The sequence below is a fragment of the Neopsephotus bourkii genome, unplaced genomic scaffold, assembly GCF_033783945.1.
Source record: "Neopsephotus bourkii isolate Nb327-2 ecotype Australia unplaced genomic scaffold, CSIRO-AGI_Nbou_v1 NB_1468, whole genome shotgun sequence".
NCBI classification, from domain to species: Eukaryota; Metazoa; Chordata; class Aves; order Psittaciformes; family Psittacidae; genus Neopsephotus; species Neopsephotus bourkii.
In genome coordinates this window covers 619,208-638,644 of record NW_026901945.1, presented here as the reverse complement: position 1 = coordinate 638,644, position 19,437 = coordinate 619,208, and the positions used below count along the sequence as shown (strand labels likewise).

The window sequence follows — 19,437 nt, the reverse complement described above, 5'->3', positions numbered from 1 at the left end:
AGACCTGCTGTCTCTAAGGGGGAAAAGGCTCTTCATGCAGGAGTTACCAAGGCTGAGAGATCTGAAGGGGGAAAGGGATAAATCCAGGGTGGCTGGAGGTGACCCTGGGGCAGCACGCCAGTGTTTGAGGGATGGGTGCCAGTGGGGTCTGTATTTACAGACTGGCTCTGCAATGAACAGACCACCAGTGGCACAGCCAGAATCACACCCAGCTGCTGCACACATTGCCTCCACCTCAGCATACCCATTAAACCATCAGCAGGGAAAACGGTGTGAAAAAGAAGCAGCTGTTTGGCTTAGAGAACTTGAAGCCACCTAAATCTGTTTAAACATACCTCAGGTTTTAATCATAGAAATGTCTAAAAAAATGCCTTTTTTTGTCTCCTTTGGTGGTTCTAGAAACCAGAAAATGCCTCTTTGCTGTTGCTTCAGGACAGTCTATGGCTGTTCCTACCAGTAAAAAGAAGGTACAGGATGAGAAATTTGGGTACACAGAACACATACAACATTGGCAAAACAGAACAGTCACCACGTTGTGCTTCGGAACATCAGGCATGAGCTTCTTTCACCAAATATATTGAACAGCACTTTCCTGTGAACAAATAACTGATCAAAGAGGCTACAGAACTTGAAGGTTCTTCCAGTGCTGCTCTGGACTTAGAGCTTCACTTCCACTTCCCAGCACCTGAGCCCCCATGGGCGTGCAGGAGTCAGCATGAACAGAGGTCAGAGACATCCCTTGGCACATGTCTCCCACTGTTGGATGCATCACTAAGTCAAAGCTCAAGTCATTTTCAAGCCATCAAAGCCACAAAACTTCCACCTTTTCTCCAGGCTGGCTCCAACCCCGCTCAGCTCCTGCCTGAACGTGTTCTGGAGTCGAGTCATGAGAACTTCCACTTCTGCAGTGCTGATCTGTGAAACCAGAAGGAAAATGGCACTAAGAATGAACATGCTTTTGGTTTTGGAAGCCCTGCAATGACTGGTGGTGACATTCAAGCTCAAACATTGCTACAGGATTTTCCTAGACATCCTGTCCAAATCCTCATGCGGATAATCAAATGGGGATAAGCGTGACAGCTGTGCTGTGGTCAGGGTGAGATGGCTGCAGATGTAACGCACACTAGAAATAAGGGTAAATTTGCTCCATCCCTGGCAGTGTTCAAGGCCAGGCTGGACAAAGCCTTGAGTGGCATGGTTTAGTGGGAGGTGTTCCTGCCCATGGCAGGGGGGGTGGAACTGGATGACCTTAAGGTCCTTTCCAACCCTAACTATTCTATGATTCTATAACAGGACTATCCTAATTCTTTCCACTGCGAAATGCAAGGTAAAGGACTAAAAATTCCCAAGTATTTAGGTAACCGAAGAGTGAGCACTTTTATCACTGCTTCGAGAACAGAGCTCTCAGTGACTGGGTACAGAAACCAGGGACATGGGAATTGCACTTTCTGAACAGAGACCTGAGCAGGCAGCAGACCAGGGTCAGCAGACAGTGAACCAGGCCGAGGCCACTGCAGAGGGCCAAGGATGCATCTTTCACAGGGCTCCTTCTGCTAAGCTCATTGTAGAAACCTCCCGTGGGCCTTTTCTAAGCGGTAGGTTCCCAAGAGGAAGTGCCACAAGTCAGATGAAGGGTTTGAGGGCATTTCTTTAGCAGCCCCAAATTAAACCAAGAGCAGCTCTTTGCCTCAGGACAACTTCTGAACTAGGAGAAGATGAACTATGAACTATGTCTCTGAAGGGCTGGAGGGAAACGGGAAGCACAGGCCAGCTTCCCCAGGACAGGGAAATGAGACAGCAAGCTAGAAACAAAGCAGCTGAAGACATTCCAAGCACAAGAGGTGATTCCCATGCTGGGAACTTTAAGGAAAACAACTGAAAAACAGTATATTAGAGGAACAAGGTGCAATTTCCTCAAGCATTCAAAAGCCTTTGCCCTGTTTACTTTGAAAAGGAGCCTGAAGCCAGTGATGCACAGAAATACTGCAGGGAACAGCAGCTTTGTGTTGTGCTAGGCAAAATCCATGAGCTTGTTACAGCCCTTCTCAACTCCTGCACCCAGGAGCTGATCTCTCCACTTAGCACAGAGCCCCACGAGCAGGGACTCAGTTCAGTGCTTCCACTTCTGTAGTGTAAGGCCCTTGCACAGCACCCTCCTAAAAACAACTGCACTGACAGCATCAGAACAGTCAGCCAAGGCCCAGTGAAAGGCTACAGGAGCAGAAATAGGGAAAAAACATTGCTCAGAGACACAAAACCAATATGACTGCTCAGTTTAAAGAGGATATACACAAACAGTGGCATGGCAGATGTTATAATAAACATTATGCAAAGCCGGGTTATTTGCTCTTTTCCTTAGAGGTCATAAGGCTAAGGGAACAAAGGCAGCAAACTTACACAGAATAAACAGAAAGACATTTTGGACAGAGATTTTAAAGATGGAATCCACTGCTGCAAAATGCAGCTACCATCAACGGGCTTTCCTCTGAGCAGGGACATCTGCAGTGAGAACACCATCTTCAGCTCCGCACTGAGGTTAACGCTAAGCTGCGTGAGGGCTAAACCAGAAGCTGGGGTGCTATGAGCAACCTGCTCCAGTGGAAGGTGTCCCTGCCCACAGCAAAGAGTGGACTAGATCTTCAGAAGTCCTTCCCAACCCGAACCCTTCTGGGGTTCTAAGTTCACCCCCTCCCCTGTCCTCTGGTAACAAGGTACTGCCATTAGCAGACACCAGTTCTCACTAAGCCTGCAGCGCTCGCAGGGAGGGAAACTCTTTCCCAGCCACAGGGACTGGACACACTGCCCAGGCTGGCTGGGGAGCTGGAAGTGTCAGCACACGCACCTTGCTGTCCAGGCGCTGCAGGTAGGAGCAGATGTACTCAATGCTTGCTCCAAACGGGTGCACGTGAAGAAATGTTGAAATTATTCCTGGGGAAAGGAACACCACAAATGTCATTCTCATGGCATCCTCCCCCTCTGCCTGCTCTAGAGAGAGCCCTCCTGCAGTCCTGACTCAGGTCTGGGGCAACACCAACACAGGGATGTGGAGCTGCTGGAGTGAGCCCAAAGGAGGCCACATTGATGCTGCGAGGGCTGAAGCAGCTCTGCTCTGGAGCCAGGCTGAGAGAGCTGGGCTGGGGCAGCCTGGAGAAGAGAAGGCTCCTGAAGGGGAGACCTTAGAGCAGCTCCAGTGCCTAAAGGGGCTGCAGGGAACCTGGAGAGGAGCTTTGGACAAGGGCCTGTAGGGACAGGCCAAGGGGAATGGCTTGAACTTGCTAAAGGGAAGACTGAGATGAGACCTTAGGCAGAAGCTCTTCCCTGTGGAGGTGGTGAGACAGACCCTCATCTGTAAGTTACTGCCTTTGGTGACAACTCCCAGAAGAGCAACCTGCACTCCAGTCCTGACCTGAGCTGTCACTCCACACAAGCAATGACTACATACTTTACACCTGTGTGGGTTTGACTGAAAGGTGCACAGCACAGGATTGCCACGGGAGGAATGCACAAGGTGAAATCCTGACCCACCAAAGCTCGAGGCTTTCTTTGCTTCCAGGACTCCCACCTCCCCTGGCATAACCACAGGAACAAGGGGTGGCCAGATGGAGCTGCAAGGCCACCTTGAAGTAAGTCCCATCCCGTTCAGGCCTCCAGCATCACCACCAACAGAACTTACCAACCAACAGGACTTCGCGTTCAGATTTCACAGGGCTGTTGCTCAATGTCTTCTCCACTGGACAGTCCTTCTCCTGGCTGCACACGCAAACCCTGGATGCACTGCTCTCCTGCAAGGAACCCCAGGGCCCGTTCCACACTCAGCAGGCACTTACATGTTAACCAGCAGCCTGGTCAGCCACAACAGAGCCTGTGTTCTTGTTCCCGTTTGAGTCACTGTATTCACCACAGTGCCGTATGGACTGCTTATTTTGCCAAATGCTTCCAGCAGAGCACAGCTATGGTCATGCTGCTCTGCCTGAACTGCCTGAATCAAGCTAAGTAAGAGTAAAAGCCCATGAAGTTAAGCAAGACGCCACAACACACACGATCAGCCCTGTTTGCTGGTAGTGTCTCCTCTAGAAGGGCCCTATTTTAAACAGTAAAAGAAAAACAGGCTAGAAAGCAAGCCCTGCAGTGACCAGGGCAGAGCAGATGTTTATTTTTCAGATGCCTGAGCCGAAGCAATATGACTGAGATCAAGCGCCCAGTGGCTGCCAAGGGTTCAGGATCAGACTGTCCTGGACTCCAGTTTGTGGTACTGAGCTGAAAGGGAATTTCACATCATTTATTATCCAACAAACCAACAAACACAGTCTGGCAGCGATGCAAAGCCCTGGCAAACACTCTTTTATTCCGTTAGGAATAAAAGAAGCAGGACTCCCTTTTATACCTAAGCTTGATTCAGAATTCCAGTGGTCTGCGAGCTACAGAGACAGCTATAATTGGAAACAGCCTCCAGTTACTAGCAAAACACTGAGCTTGGGCCAGTAACAAAGGCAGAATTAAACAGTCCCTTGAGTTTGCTTTGCTTCTTATGCCAGTGCAATTCTCAACTGCACAGGACTGAAGCTGTGCAACCCTGGCCTGAGCAGGCTGTAATCTGCTTCTACAGGAGAAAGAGAAGGTCTGTGCTGTGGAAATGGAGCTGTCTTCAGGCTGGCACAGGGGCTGCAGAGTGTCACACTGGAAATACCTGCTCTCACTTCGAGATCCAAAAGGTGTTCTTGCAGGCTAGTTGAAATAACAGTGCAATTATCTTGCACACCGAACCCCATTTCTACACCACAGTGCTGCAAATACCTGCTGCACTTTCAGTCAGAAGCTGCCAGCATTGAGTAATTCAACTATTTCAACTTGTACATAAACAGTCTGTGTGCACAACACACACTTCACAACAAACCAAAATTCAGAACATTGCTCATTTCACAATGAGGTGCCACGAGTTCCTCAGTAAGGTATTCTGACCCAAGTACCAGAAAAGAAACTCTCAGACTTACATTCCCTTGACCATCAATTGCATCTCTCTCCTTGTCCTCTTCATCTGCGATGCTTTGCTACACAGAAGTAAAGAAAAGAAAACATTACTGATGATAGTCTTTGGTATCAGACACTGAAGCTCCTGCACCGAAGATCTCTGGGATACAAAGCCAATTTTAGTTACTAGAAAGACATTTACCTTCCCTAACTCATGGTACAAAAAGCAGGGGCTAAAGTCTGAAAATCTGGGGCAAGACCTAGCATTTGTCTCTGTGGTCCTCGGTGAGTAGTACTACATAATGCTTCTTGTCTATCTTGCATAATTGTGCCTGTGTCGTAGAGGACCATGGCAGTTTAGATGCGTGTATAGGTCCACAACCAAAAGACAGAGGGGATCATACCTGAGAAGAAATAGTGTGTATTTATGTTAAGAATAAGCAAGCATAAGAATACTGTAAAGTTCGCAAAAATAAAAAACTTTTCATTCAATAGTGTTTGATGGAGCTCAGATCAAATCATGTCCCTAAAACACACCTAAACATCAATGTTTGATAACTGAGACCTTTTCTTCCAATTTTTTAAAGCTCAGGTTGCAGAAAAGCACATTCCAGCTGAATATCACTGTGTATTATAAAATGGAAGTTGATTTTTATTCATACAGCTGCTCATGTAGATGGTCTCACTGGTGAGACCATCTGATTGCTGATAGCTTCATGCACCAAAGCATGAATGGTACTGGTGTAAATGTAAAGCAACACTACTGACATACATCCTCCAAAGCGGCAGGGCATTTTTTCAGCTCCTAAGACTGGGCAAGGCATCCTCTATGAGAGTGTTGAAGGACAGAAGCCCCTCACTGCACTCATGATGGACCATGGAATCCCAGGACTGCATTTCCTACGGAGAAAGGAGCACAGGGATGGTTCCTACCTGCTCCTTCAGGTTTTCCAATAATGTCTCTATTTTCAGTTTGTCTTCTCTCACTTTTTCTAACTCAGCTTCTCTCTTCTTGTATTCATCTTGTATTTTCAAAAGATGCTGGAAAAGAGAAACTCTGTTCTTAAGTTGCCTTTCACCTCCTGCTATTTAAAGAATATAAAATGAATAAGGGCTTTTCTGTGAAGACCAGGTAGATAATACTCAGAACAACTAACAGATTAAGTATATACCTAGAAGAAACCTTTTCTACAACATACTTTAGAAACATCTTTGCTTATTAGCATCCAAAAAAGCACAACTTTGTGAACATAAGGCAGTAATTCCATCAAACTCTCACTGTCCCTGAACTACAGCATATGTTGTGTACTGGACTGTGCCCTGACCCATGTAAAAGCTCCCCCAGCCTGGGTCATTCTAGGGCCAGCAGTCAGCACATGGAGAGAGCAGCACAGAAACAAGTGACACAGAAAAGTCACCTCAGAGCCTTCCTAGATCTCTGGCCCCATGTGAATACAGACGTGTCTGGCAGTTTAAGGAAATAATCTAAAACAGCTACTAGATAAGGAGATGGGAACCACATTACTATGCTGGTAACCAGGACCTTATAGAGTTACAGAATGGGTAAGCACAGACTCGGCACCCCACAACTCAGATGCTGGTCAAGCAAAGAGAACACAAGGAATCCACAATCCATGATTGTCTCCATGTGACTTACGAGTTCATACACAATCACTGTTCTCAATGTTTGGTTGTTGGGGGTTTTTAGCAACACTAGGTATGACAAAGTTGCTCCCCATTTGCCCGTTTTGATCTCACTGGAAACCAAAATGCCTTTTGCTTGTGTTTCTAGTCCACATCACAGCCCCTCTGTCTTTGGAGCAAGGTCACAGCTATAGAACAGTCCTGGCCCACCTTCTGCATCCCCTGCAGAGCCTGCTGGAGAAGCTTCATCTGCTGCTCCTTGGTGGTGTCCTCATCCCTGCTGGCTTTGCCCTGCTCCTGCTTCAGCAGCTCCACCTCATTGCGGTAGGCATCCAGCTGCCAGCGCAGGCTGTCATTCTCTTCTTTCAGGGCTTCTACCTGTGACACCAGCGCTGGACAACAGGCAGGTGAGATCAGAGGTCAAATAAGTGGGGGTAGGAAGTCCTTGGGTGCTCAGCCAGCACCCCTGTAGCTCCCAGTACCCAGCTACAAGCCCAAAGTACCAAAATTAATTTCTCCCAGCCACTGTTTGTGGTATCTCTTTACAAAAGAAGCTCCTCAGGACAAAGAGTACCTCTCAGCACTGATGCAGTATTGAAGTTAGAAGAAAAACAGCAGCCAAAGAACATATTGGGGTGAAATAACCATGCTGGACACACAGGTTTTCTAACCACTAAAGCTGAAAGACACTGGGACAGCCTCCACTGGCATCTTCAGTTAAAAAACTGTCTCCATCGAGTCATGGCATCAAACACCTGCATCAGTCTGGTGTCCTCAGAGGGCTTGATAAACTCAGGAATGGGATTATAGAACATTATGGCTACAAAGACATCTTCAGCAGGTATCAAAACACACCCATGACATGAAGGGCAAAGCCTGACATCCCATAGCCTTGCTACTGACCTCTGGGACTTGGACCAGAGCACATGCAGGTACCTTTGCTTGAGACTCACATACTGTACTCAGGAGACAGGGAAGATCCTGCATGGGAAGAGGGTGGGTTTGATCTTACTGTTCTCACTCATTCTCTCTGGCAGGGAATGTGTGGTGGACACCAATCTGCCCAGCTGCACATCTCAAAAGGGCAGCAAGCAAAACTCAATAGATAAAAAATGTTTTTCCCCATCAGAAAACCAAGGGGGGAAATTAATTAACTTCCTAAAATGGATCTGGACAAAAGAAGGCAGTTTCCAGGGTGAGCTTCTGCTCTTTATGGATGTGAAAAGCTGACAGATCACAGGGGGGAACGACAAGTGCTGGCTACAGAGCAAGTCAGAGAGAAAATGACTCCAGGACACTGATTTTGCTCCGCCTGTGATAACTGTGGGGTACAAAACACTCAGAAAGGGGCTCCTGGGAGAAACCACTGAAGAGACAAGTACTTAGTTTATGAGCTTTAAAAAGTGATTTTACCCGATTCTTCTGTTTCTTTCATCTCTGATGGATCTTCTATTTCTTCATCAGACATTTCCATTTCCTCCTCTCTTCGAATACCCATTAGCTCATCATTATGAATATTACGGATTTCCTAGGATTCAGAGAGCAGAGGGGGTTTAAGTACAGATTACAGGGAAGAGGCTGGTTGGAGAAAAAGTTGCTGATAATCTAAGTCTGCAAAATGTAACTCCACAAAGCAAAAAAGAGGAAATGATTAAAGAAATTGGCACAGACTATTAGCTCAAGGATGACATCTTGCAAGAGCCAGTCAGTGCTACCAGTATCACTGACTCTCCATCTCCCTTCCTCTGTGCCAAGGCAGGCAGCTAGCCTTGCCCACAGGGCAGTTTCCCAGTGAACCCTCTCCTGACATCTGCTGTGCCCGATGTCCACACGCCTGTTCTACACTCACTCAACCCTCCAACAGAAACCATTCCCTGATCCTATGATTCTCAGGAGCTAACAGCACAGCCTGAGCTGCGCATACACCAGACTAAAACCACTATAGCTGCACGCACACCAGGGGGTTTGACCACAGGTCCATCACTTGGCACTGCTACTATCTGCAGCCCCCCAGCCCAGTGAGCTCTTCTGCACGACACTGATCTCCCTTGAGCCCAGACACCTCTCAGGGTTACCTCTCAAGGATGAGAGATCCTTAACCCAGCATCTGATATCTGTAACAAGGCAACTGACATTTTACATTACACCCAGAAGTGTATTATGTGTTAGCAATATCTTTTTATATATTATATATATGCACACAGAGCTATAGCGTAGTTATTGAAGTGTAGTTAGTGTTTGACCACTGTCCAACCCCTCTTTAATTATCAATTATTGCTTAATCACTATTCAACTGCCATTTAATTATCTTTCAATCATCAATTAACTATCATTTGATCATTTAATTATCAATAAAACCTTTTCAGTTAACCCCACAATGGTTAATCGTCAGTAACCAACCAATCATCAATAATCAACCCTCACTTGAGCAAGGCCCTTCCTAAGCAAGGGAATACACTGGCTGGTGGTTCACCAGGTCCAAGCTTCCACAGCTTCTTACCGCACTGCCTGCAGCTACAGGACTTGCCAGCACTGCCTGAGAAAAGCACCTGCAGTCACCATCAAGAGAAATAATTCCCTGGCCTTGCCTAACACCTCCCCAGCACATGCCCACACCCTGAGTCAGGCTTGCCTCCGATGTGGTGACCCACTAGAATGCATTATGCCAGAAGATGAACCAAGGAGATGCATCCTGTGGGTCCACCTTCCTTTAAGAGAAGACCCTAAGCTGGGGGAGGCCAGCAGGCTGAGCCCAGCAGCAAGTACTCCTGGAAGAGGCCTCACCAGTGGTCTCACAGCCTCTTCCCATTGGGAGAACTTACCTTGGAACAAAAGACAGCTCCAAATGGAGAGCGTGCTCCCACCCCAGTCATAGTAACCAATCTCAGCAAGCAGGAAAGAGCAGGAGCACACTAGGGCTCAGAGGCATAATCTGACTGAATAATACATGACTTCTCAGGTATAAAGCACAATGCTTGCTCCTCCTTTAGCTACTACAAAAGGTCTTGACTCAGTGGGATTTGGAAAGGAAGTCCCAGAAGGGCAGTTTCACAGGGAGACTGCAGCTGGAAACTTCCCAGGAAAACAGTCACTGATGTGAAATAATCTTACAGGTGAAAGACAACTTCTGGCTTTGCTGAGATGGACTTGTTTTCCTGGTTTGGAATAGGGACCTTGATACCTGGGGGAAAAAAGCACAGAACCAAAGGAGGGAAGGGATGCCAGCCAGAGGGACCTGGCCAGGCTAGAGGACTGGGGCCATGTAACCTCATGAGGTTTTTCAACAAGGCCAAATGCAGGTATCCATACAGGCTGGGGGATGAAGGATCACCACCTTTAAATCCTTTATTCCACTAGCAGTGTCACTGCTTGGGATAAATGCATAAACACGGGAACATTCTCCCTCAAGTTTTCCTCCCTGTCCAGCTGCAATTATTTCCACCTCCCACATCTGTCAATAAAAATGTTATAAAACATATCTGATGATGCTCAGGGTTTGTGAGGTTTCTCTTGTTTTCTGCTTACATCTCTCTAGAAATCCCTCTTGCTTTAACATTAAAACCAGCAGCAAACAGATCAATAATTACTAATGATTGATTGTACGTACAGATGTCAATGTATTGCTACCAGTAACATAAATACCAAGAGAAAATTTATTACCTGTAACCCAAGAGTCGACTGAGCAATTCCCATCTTACAGTGTGAATGTTATCCACGCGAACACTGTGCAAACTTAACATCAATATCCTGACAAGAAAGAGACTGTGCTGAAGGATCTAACACAAGAAAAGATTACCAACCTCTGCTTGTTTGCACCACACGCTGATGTTCTTACGCTGAGCTTTCGTGAAATGGTCCCAAGCCTTTTGTTTGGAGGCAGAATGGTACACGGCCACTATCTGCTCGACTGTAGTATCAAATCAGCAGTCAAATCAGGCCAGAATATCATCCAGAGAGGGCGAACAAGAGGAGTAAAGGAGTAAAAAAGTGGAATCAGGTAGGTGGTTTGGCTAACCTCTTATAACACTGTACTGTGCTGAAGCTATGCTCAGGGAAGGGACTCTGGGCCTGGAAAGAAAAGTGTGGACTTCACCAGAGTAAGGATCTACTGAGAAAAGAGGCTGCTGTCAGTGGAAAGCAGGCAGGAGCTCAATGCACTGGAAAACACTGCTCAGCACTGCCTGCGAGTGTAACAGTGTTCCTGAGTAGCCCTGGCTCTCTACAACAGGAGGTTCAATACGACTGAAAGCTGGGGCGTTAAGTGGTCTCCTGCCCAGCGGGTGCAGCCCCACAGAGCAGCACTACAGCCTGAGCACCACATCCCACCTGTACCCACTACAGAAAAGGGATTCTGGCACCAGCCACCGACCTTTGCTCCTAAGGTTTATTCCTTTTATTTCCCTAGAAAACGTGCAGCAGGTTTTGGCAATCCAAAGTACCTCTCCTTGGATGACAGCTCACCCAACAGCAGAGAGCACATCCAAATCTACTCAACTTATGTATTTTTATGCTTGTGATGTTATAGCAGGTGTAATTCTTACAACACAAAATCAGCTTTTTGCTGCTTAGCTAAAACTAAGAGTGGCTGAGCTATCAGGGTGAGCTTTACAGCTCACAGTGTCATGCTGCTGTCTACTGCTACTTACTCTGCAGTGCTTACTGTGCTTCCCTCTGGACCATGTGCCCATGTTTCTTACCATGAACAGGATTCAAGAGTTTTCAAGTAAGTGTCAAACAAGTAACAGTCAGAATTACTGAGTAGAAAACCAGAAGTTGACTGCTCACAATCTAGCCCAGGGGCTCAAGGAGACTTAGTACAATGGGAAGAAGGTGCTCTAGAAGGTAACAAGTGAAAAAACTATTCAGACTTACTAAGGAAAGGATGCGTGAGAGGCAATGAACGGTTTGAGGAACTGTTATAAATCCCATCTTGGAACTAAATATAGCCATGCCTCTTCAGGGTTTAGTAAGTACTGGGATTTGGAAGACTCAGGTTGGAAATGCTGTTCTGCCACAGGCTTTCAGTTGCACCTGAGAACAGGGTTTTGGGAACACTCTGCTGCATCCTACCTTTGGTGAATAAATCCTGCACACTTCGCTGAGGCACCAGATTACCAGGGACTTACCTTATCTGTGCACTGAAGTGAAGTTGAAAAGATGACAGAACTACTAACAGACTATAATTAGAAGAGGAAAAAAATTAAGAATTCATTCTCTCCTCCCCCCACATGTGGACTTCAACAAAAAGAATCACAAGAGAGTTTTGCCAAATTACTGATACATGCTGATAAATTAACTGTAGCTGCACAGAGTGATGCTGCATCTCTTCTGGAGCCCTTTAGTGTGGTCTCTCCAGACTCTAGAGATTAAGCATCTTCTCTACAACAGACAACCAAGAGTCAGTGTGGAAACACTACTCACACTGCACCAGAATCCCTGAGAGAGCAAGTTTGAATTTCTCTTTAGCTTCTTCCATCTCTTTCTCATGAGCTGCTTTCTCGTTCACCAGCCTGCGAACGTGGCTGTTGGCTGACTGGATCATGGAGTAGAAGTTGTTGGCAGTCCTCCTGTTCACTTCGCCACGCTCTATCCAGGTCAGCAAGGTCTGGATGGCTTCCAAGAACTTTGTGTCATCTGCAGCAAAGAGGGACACCTTTACACCATGGGACAAGGGCACCTGGGCAGCTTTCAGATCTTTTCACTGCCAGCACTGCTGAACTGCTTTTCCAAAGATCAGCTTACTCCACGTGGATAACCACAATTCTTTAGAGCACAGCAGATTTAGATTAGACATTAGGCAGAAGCTCTTCCCTGTGAGGGTGCTGAGGCGCTGGCACAGGGTGCCCAGAGAAGCTGTGGCTGCCCCATCCCTGGCAGTGTTCAAGGCCAGGTTGGACACAGGGGCTTGGAACAAGCTGCTCCAGTGGAAGGTGTCCCTGCCTGTGGCAGGGGTTGGAACTGAAGGAATTTTAAATTCCTTTCTCACCCAAACCATTCTGTGATTTTACAATTATATAAGACTATACAAAGGAAGGCAAGGCTAGGATCAAGCTGATGGAGAAACCATTTGTTGAGGTGAAACAAGAGGAGGACCAACTGCTAGAAACCTACTGGAAAATTTCATGTGTCTATTCAGATGTACTCTTTCATGAAAAAAAAAATACCCTCCAGTTCCAAAATAACCAGGCCACACACGGCTCTTAGGCTTCAAAGGTCTTGGGGCTTACATTAGCCCTTGTAACATGAACAAAAGTGGTTTGGAAGAAACTGATACACTCAAGTAAGGGTTGTTTGGAAAGACAATTCTGAAACAGAGAGATGGCGAGGAGCACCGAGGGCTCCATCTGCCCACGCTCATTTCAGTTCAGCAAGACAGCCACTGGAGAACACAAACCTGTCCCAGCACCTGCACAAAGGGGTGGCCATGGCCACAGAGCCACTCACTCACCTTTCAGTTTCTCGGCGACAATGCTGCACTCATGGTCAGAGTAATGCACAACGGGCGGTGGGGAGGGCGGGCGGAAGCGCTCCTCTTCCAGTCGCCTGCGATGCCGCTCCTCGCGTGCCAGCATCCGCTGCTTGCACTCCCACTCATACAGGTCATCCCGGGCCTGAGCAAAGTCCACGTGCAGGCGCCCAGTGTCCTTCTTGTCCGTGCTGGAGCCCAGCCTGATGCGATAGCCTGGCAGTGGTGACAACAGGGTTCACGTAGGATCAGTGACTTAGGCTCCAACCACCCATCAGCACCCATCTCCCATTCCTAGAGAGCCAGAAAGCCCTCACCACAGGAGCTTCCTGAAGAGTTTAGTGCACAGGGAGCGATGCTGGAAAAGGAAACTCTGGGATTTGCCTGTGCTTTGCATGTGCAAGGCAACACCTTATGTGGGCCCACTCCTCTCCACACTAGCAGGTACTTGGACTTGAACAGCAGCTGCTTAATGGCAGGTAAGCTTTTAGGCTAAGACTAGACCTCTTGGGACTAAGCCCAGATCTTCACACGGAGAAGGCAGAACTGCCTTAGATTCTTCCACACTTTCACAAACCCCTGAAGTTGGAGGTGGGAAGGGGAGACTGAGAGATAAGACACAGCAAAGAGGGCCAGCATGGTCTGCAGGACTCCTGTTCTGGGGTTTCACATCAGACACGCCAGAAGAATCTGCTCTGTAGTTAAGAAAAGGACACATGGGATCTATGGAAGAAAATCTGAGCTCCAGAGACACTTTGGACAAAGAACAAACCCAAAAACAACAGTTGCGTGTGGAGGACACTGATGACTGTGCATATGACCATGGCTTTCTGCAGAAGGAACTATAAGCAGAGGCTAAAGAGGCTGTATTAAGTACATAGAAGCTGTAATCACAGACGCACAACTCTTACTAACAGGGTACTGCAAGTCTAACTCAATTCAACAGTCTCTGGAACAAGATGCAACACTTACAGCCAGCTCAGACAGGCTACAGGGAAGTTTACAGTATTTTAAGTAGCAAAGAGCATTCCCCTGTCTTATCTTGACAATCTCATCTCTCTGGAAAGAGCGTGGCTTTGGAGACATAACCTGGGTTTGTTAATACACTGAAGGAATCCATTTGGAAGGGATTTCAGCACGGGAACAAAGTACTGCTGTATTTTTCTAGCATGGTGAAGGGTGAGGTGGGGAGCATGGGCTGCTCAGGTCTGATGCGATCAGCACAGCAGATGTGACCAGCACAGCAGATGCAGGCTTGGCTGGAAAGGCAAAATCTGCTGCCACAGTCTGTGAACACCAACCACGAGGTCTCTCCCTTCATGAAACAAACCCCAGGCAAAATGAGCCCATGTGTTTCAGGGAAAATAATACTGTCTTAGCATTAGCTGGACATTTATCCAGCAAAGATGGAGATGGCCTCAGACTGTACCCAGTATTTTGCAAGGGTTTGCAGTGCCCAAGGTAAGAAAGCATTGCCAGCTTTCCTATTAGCAGCTCCTTTCATGTGTTTAAGCAGACATGCAAGAGCAGCAGAAAAGAGGTGAACTGACACATTAGACAAACCTTGCAACTGCAACACAGCCTGTCATGAGAAAGAGATCACATTGCTGTCCCAGAACTGTAACCTGCCATCCAGGACAGAAATGCACCTACCAGAGAGATAAAGAGCCTTGTCCACCATGAACTCCTCAGCAAAGCGGATGTGGCAGAAGTTCTTCTTGCTCTTCCGAATGGCGATGACTTCCCCGCACTGCTCAAACACTTCCATGATGATCTGCTCAGTGCTGTTCTCTGGCAGCCCTCCAACAAACACCGTCTTACACCCTGGGGGCCTCTCCCTTGTTGCTGGAGGGGGAAGATCTGAGGAGAGCAAGAGACAGAAAGCAGAGCAGGTTAGCTTTGGGGTTGTCAGCACACGTTCCTTTCCCATAGCCATCTCCCCAGGTATGGTTGAGCCACAACTGCACCTTCCTGACTTCCTTCAAACACACACCCAGCTCCACTGCACACAACCTTAGCAAGCAGATCTATAGTACTGCTGAGGTGCTGCATGACGATAAGTACCTTTACCAGCATGCTTCCAAACAAAGAGCTCAGGAGACTGCAGCTCTCCAAACATTCTCCCTGGCACAAGGAAAGGCTCCCTGAGCTCCAGTCATAGAATACGAGCAGCACCAGGACCTCAAAACTTCATCATGGGAGGTGCTATGAAAGCACAGCTTAAAGGACTGTCCTAACAGAAAGAATACATAGAAAATGTAGACAGAGGATCCTAAAGGACAAAGTATTAATGTTAAGGAAAGGTCATGAACCAAATTGAGACTAAAAAAGATATTATGAAAGGAAGAGATGAAGGAAATGGGTACAGCCAAGAGGTGCAGCAGGAATTAATGATGGCATTTTTTACTCTTATGGTTAAAATGAACCACAGAACATAAAAGCAGGCTGACAGTTAAGTCGAGTTTGCCAGAAGCAGCCTGCCAAGTACACTCACCCACCTGCATTGCTGCAGCACACGTAAGAAAATGCACGAGACTGCAGACTTGGAAAAGTGGTTTTCCAGCACCAAACCCATTCCCATGCTCAGATGCGCACCTGGCAAGTACAGGACCCCCCCCACCCCAGCTCAGCACATGAACTGGCTTGTCAGCTGTTTCCAGGACAGTGAGACAGGTCTGCTTCTGGGGATGGTGAACAAAGAGCTAAATCATCAGGCTGGGCACTAATGGAGCTTTATTTAAATTACTGGGCCCGGGAGCCCAGACTCCCAGTGCTGGGAGCCCATCAGGCTCGGGTGCCATCTGCTGGCACGTGGTCAGGAACTAGACACAGACACGGCTACCTCTCACAGCTTCTCTGTGTAAGGAAGATGTCTTAGCTCCCATGGAGAGCACTGCTGCTAAAAAAAAAACAACTGTCAAGTCCTTGGTTTCTATTGGCAATGTCAACAAGCCTGTCCTGAGCTGGCACAGCCCCACAGATTCCTGCAGAGCCACAGCTGGGCTGTGCAAGTCCTGCAGGGAGAAACCTGTCCTACACCTGCCTTCCATGGTTTGGAACCTCTGCCTCCTCTATACTTGAGAATTTATTGTTACTGCTTGCTGGGGTGGGACAAGAACAGGCTTTTCCTATTACTCCATCAGCTGCCTGCCAGCACCTACTCACAGCCACTCACCCTGAGCAGCTATGTCCAAGCAGTGTCACAGCTGTTCTCTCACACACATTTTTTAATGTATATACACATATTCCTATCTAGACAGACAGAAACAGGACAAAACAGACAATTACGTGGGTTAGGTGGGAAGAGAGTGCAGCTTTTGCAGTGAATGATCTCCTTCACAGCAGGCATGTCTGGAGGGATGGGAGGTGGCACTATCCCCAAGCCTGGCATCATCGGGTTGATGGGAGGGATTCCAGTCATCATCCCAAGAGCAGGATCAAAATCTAAATGAGGGACAGAATAAGGGAGTCAGGTTGTGGTTTGGACTCATGCAGCAACTGTTTTCCTCAGACAGCAATTAGAGAAGTCTCCCCAGCGAAAATGATCTGAATAAACAATCCAGAGGGAGCATCAAAACATAAGAACTTTAGATTTGTGCCCTTAAAACACTTTTTTAGCAGTATTTCCTTGCTGATTGCCTCAGCCAAATAAATTTTCTCTGTTCAAATAAACTATTTCCTTTTCCACTCCACAAACACCATCTCCTACTGCCAAAACCTTCCCCGGGAAGGTTTATCCACATAAAGAAATCCAGAAACAGTGTAAAACCTAACCCAGCTCAGTTTCATTAAGTGATTCAGCAGCGTGGACAGCTTGTGACATGGGGTTAAGGCATCACCTGGCAAGCCAGAGAAGTGTACCAGCTCCAGCAGATAAGAACATGCAGTAATTCTGGGTAAAATACACAGAAGCATTTAAGGAAACACCTCACTGATTTCCTTAACCTGCTTGACTTGTTTCTAGGCTTCAGTCAGCCCTCTGACTACATCTAAATAGTATTTCACCTTGATTTTGCTCTTACATTTGCCTCCAATGCCATATAAAACTAAACACAGCTGTCAGAGGAGGGTATTTTATTTGTTCATCAGTTGCAAACCCTGGGGAAGCAATACCTGTGGGCAGCCGCAGGGGAAGCAGTGCACCTGGATGTCTTGTGGAGGTGGCTCATGAGTCTGAGAACGTCAGGAGCTGAGCTGTAATGACAGCCACTACCAGCAGGGCCCACTGGTGCTGTGAGGGGGAGATCTTAGCAAGAGCTGCTAGCTGCCTATTCACGGGGTTAGTCCATGGTAGGAATTTACCTAATAACTGAAATAGGCTCTTCCCAAAGCCATGTCTGAAAGGAGAGGCGGGCGCAGCCTGGGTGAGCCTTGTACCTGGCAGCAGGGGCTGTCCTGTCATCCCTAGCGGAGCCATCCCCAGGTTGTTCATTGCAGTGGCCCAGGCGGTCGGGTCTGACATTGGCAATCCCATCGGAATGTCGAGGTTTAGATTTCTGCCACCATCTGCTGAGAGCAGGGAAAGTGATTAAGAGCTTAGTGCATTCTTAACTCCTCTGCAGGGCAAATGCTGCCCAGCCAGGCTCTGCACTAGCAGCATCCAAAACCAGATTTGAACCTGACAAATAGGAAAGAGCTAAATGAAAGAATAAACCAAAACCAGTGCTGTCCCTCTTGAGCAGAGGACATTGTACAGAGGCAGTGTCTATGAAAACACTCCCAAGTGCGTCTGCATTACAGTTTATCCATTAGAATCAACAGCTCTAAGGGGCTTTAAAGGAACACTGATTAAAGGCAAGGGGTGTGCTTTGATTCCTCACAAGAGATTTCTGACCAAAGGACAAACATTCAGCACAAACTGTAACAATTGCACTGGATTTGCAGCGAGGGCAGTCTGTTCCAGCACAGAGAACTCCCACTGCCATCTGAAGGTGTTTCTCGTCAATGCTGGAAAGGGAGATGAAGCAGAGGTAGCAGCAGCACCAGTGCTACCTGCTCAGAATCTGGCAGAGTGATCTGGCAACCCAGGTGGAGCCACAGACATTACACAGACGTGTGGCTGCTCAATCTCGGCTGCCATGGCCACCTCCCCATTCCCACTCCCCTGCTCACCTGCAGGGACGTTTGCTCTCTTCCTCTTCTTGCCCAGATCACTTCCATTCTCAGCTGAGCTTTCCAACCCCAGTGGTGGCACAGCGCTGCTGAGCTGCAGAGCCTTGCTGCTGTGCTGCAGAGCCTTGCTGCTGCTGGCAGCATCAAAGGACAGAGGGTTTAAGCCTGAAAGAGAAAAATACACTCAGACGCTTTTTTTTTTACATGCATTTCCGATGCTTCAGGATCACAGTAAGGAGAGAAGTGCCAGTCCCAGGCACAAGCAGCCCTGCAGGTCCCGGGGGAGCTGTACTTCCCTTTTACTGTCCCCAACTATACCTCATCTAATGTCACACTGACACCACTTCAAAACACTGCTCACAACAATTAATCCAACAGTCCTACACAAGTCAAACTGTTCACCAGCATAAACCTGGGTGCATCTCCCCTGCACTGTGCAGGATGTCAGGTCTGGAAACTCAGAAGGCAGATGATTTTCCTAGTTCTTCCAGGAATACGTTTTTCATAGTTACTTAACATTTCCACCTCATTTATCACCAGTTGGGAAGTCACCTGGAATTATTTACTAACAAAACCCAAGGCACATCTTGGATGATCTTCAAAGACATACGGTGCTATTGCAGTTTTAATTCAAGGAGTTTGGCAGGCAGCTGTCTCCCACAGGAGAGTGTTTCTAAGGGGAAATAAAACTGGTATTATAGAAGCCCAACTGTAAGGCCCAACAAAACCAGAGCAAAACCTGTCCACTGCACCCATCACAACTTTAGGTCTTCTCACACTCAGTTACACAGGGCTCAAGAGGTTTTGATGAACAATTCACAAAACTGGGCAAGACTGAGGGTCTCCAAGGGGTATAATGAAACAGAGCGAAGGCAAATGCATCCTTAAACAACCAACCACTGCATAGAGTAAGAAAAGCCAATCATGCAAACTTGGACCAAAGAGGAATCAAGAAAAATCATCCTGTAGCTTCCTGTATATTTCCTAATTCAAGGAATTCCATCCACTGCAGACAAATTCTGCACTAAACTTACCGCCCTTAACTGAGCACTGAGTTCATTATTCCACCTGATGCCATGCTTGGCACTCGCAGGGATGTGAGACTGAAGGGACATGAAAATATCCAGTTGGATTTATCTTTCTGTCTGCAAATTCCCTCTGAACAATCAATGGAAAAAACACAAGCCAAATCCTCTATGAAGCAATAAACCCACGTACATCTCTGCTAAGGTATGCCTGTATTCTGG

General features: G+C 47.3%; 1 protein-coding gene across 2 annotated transcripts; it reads right to left on the bottom strand.

Moving 5' to 3' along the window:
* Positions 1-320: 320 nt before the first annotated feature.
* ENOX2 (ecto-NOX disulfide-thiol exchanger 2) lies at positions 321-18,293 on the bottom strand. 2 transcript variants are annotated; one of them, XM_061368968.1, is made up of 14 exons: positions 18,191-18,293; positions 17,456-17,587; positions 16,367-16,522; positions 14,732-14,938; positions 13,061-13,294; positions 12,034-12,246; positions 10,413-10,519; positions 8,026-8,140; positions 6,823-7,004; positions 5,902-6,009; positions 4,992-5,048; positions 3,674-3,782; positions 2,843-2,928; positions 321-915 (listed from the first exon to the last, which is right to left on the bottom strand). In XM_061368968.1, exons 2-14 carry the CDS (start codon positions 17,550-17,552, stop codon positions 784-786), a joined length of 1,803 nt encoding a protein of 600 aa, XP_061224952.1. In that variant the 5' UTR covers positions 17,553-17,587; positions 18,191-18,293; the 3' UTR covers positions 321-783. The 2 variants fall into 2 exon arrangements, with proteins under 2 accessions (XP_061224952.1, XP_061224951.1); XM_061368967.1 differs by having other exon boundaries at positions 17,456-17,584.
* Positions 18,294-19,437: the final 1,144 nt, after the last annotated feature.

Bases quoted from the DNA above. Each gene is read 5' to 3' on its own strand.
- ENOX2 (XM_061368968.1), bottom strand. From the start codon at position 17,552: ATGGGATTGCCAATGTCAGACCCGACCGCCTGGGCCACTGCAATGAAC. The intron at 16,523-17,455 runs GTACAAGGCTCA...TCCCTCATTTAG, and splicing joins AGGACAGCCCCTGCTGCCAG to ATTTTGATCCTGCTCTTGGG. The intron at 3,783-4,991 runs GTAAGTCTGAGA...GGTTCCTTGCAG, and splicing joins CAATTGATGGTCAAGGGAAT to GAGAGCAGTGCATCCAGGGT.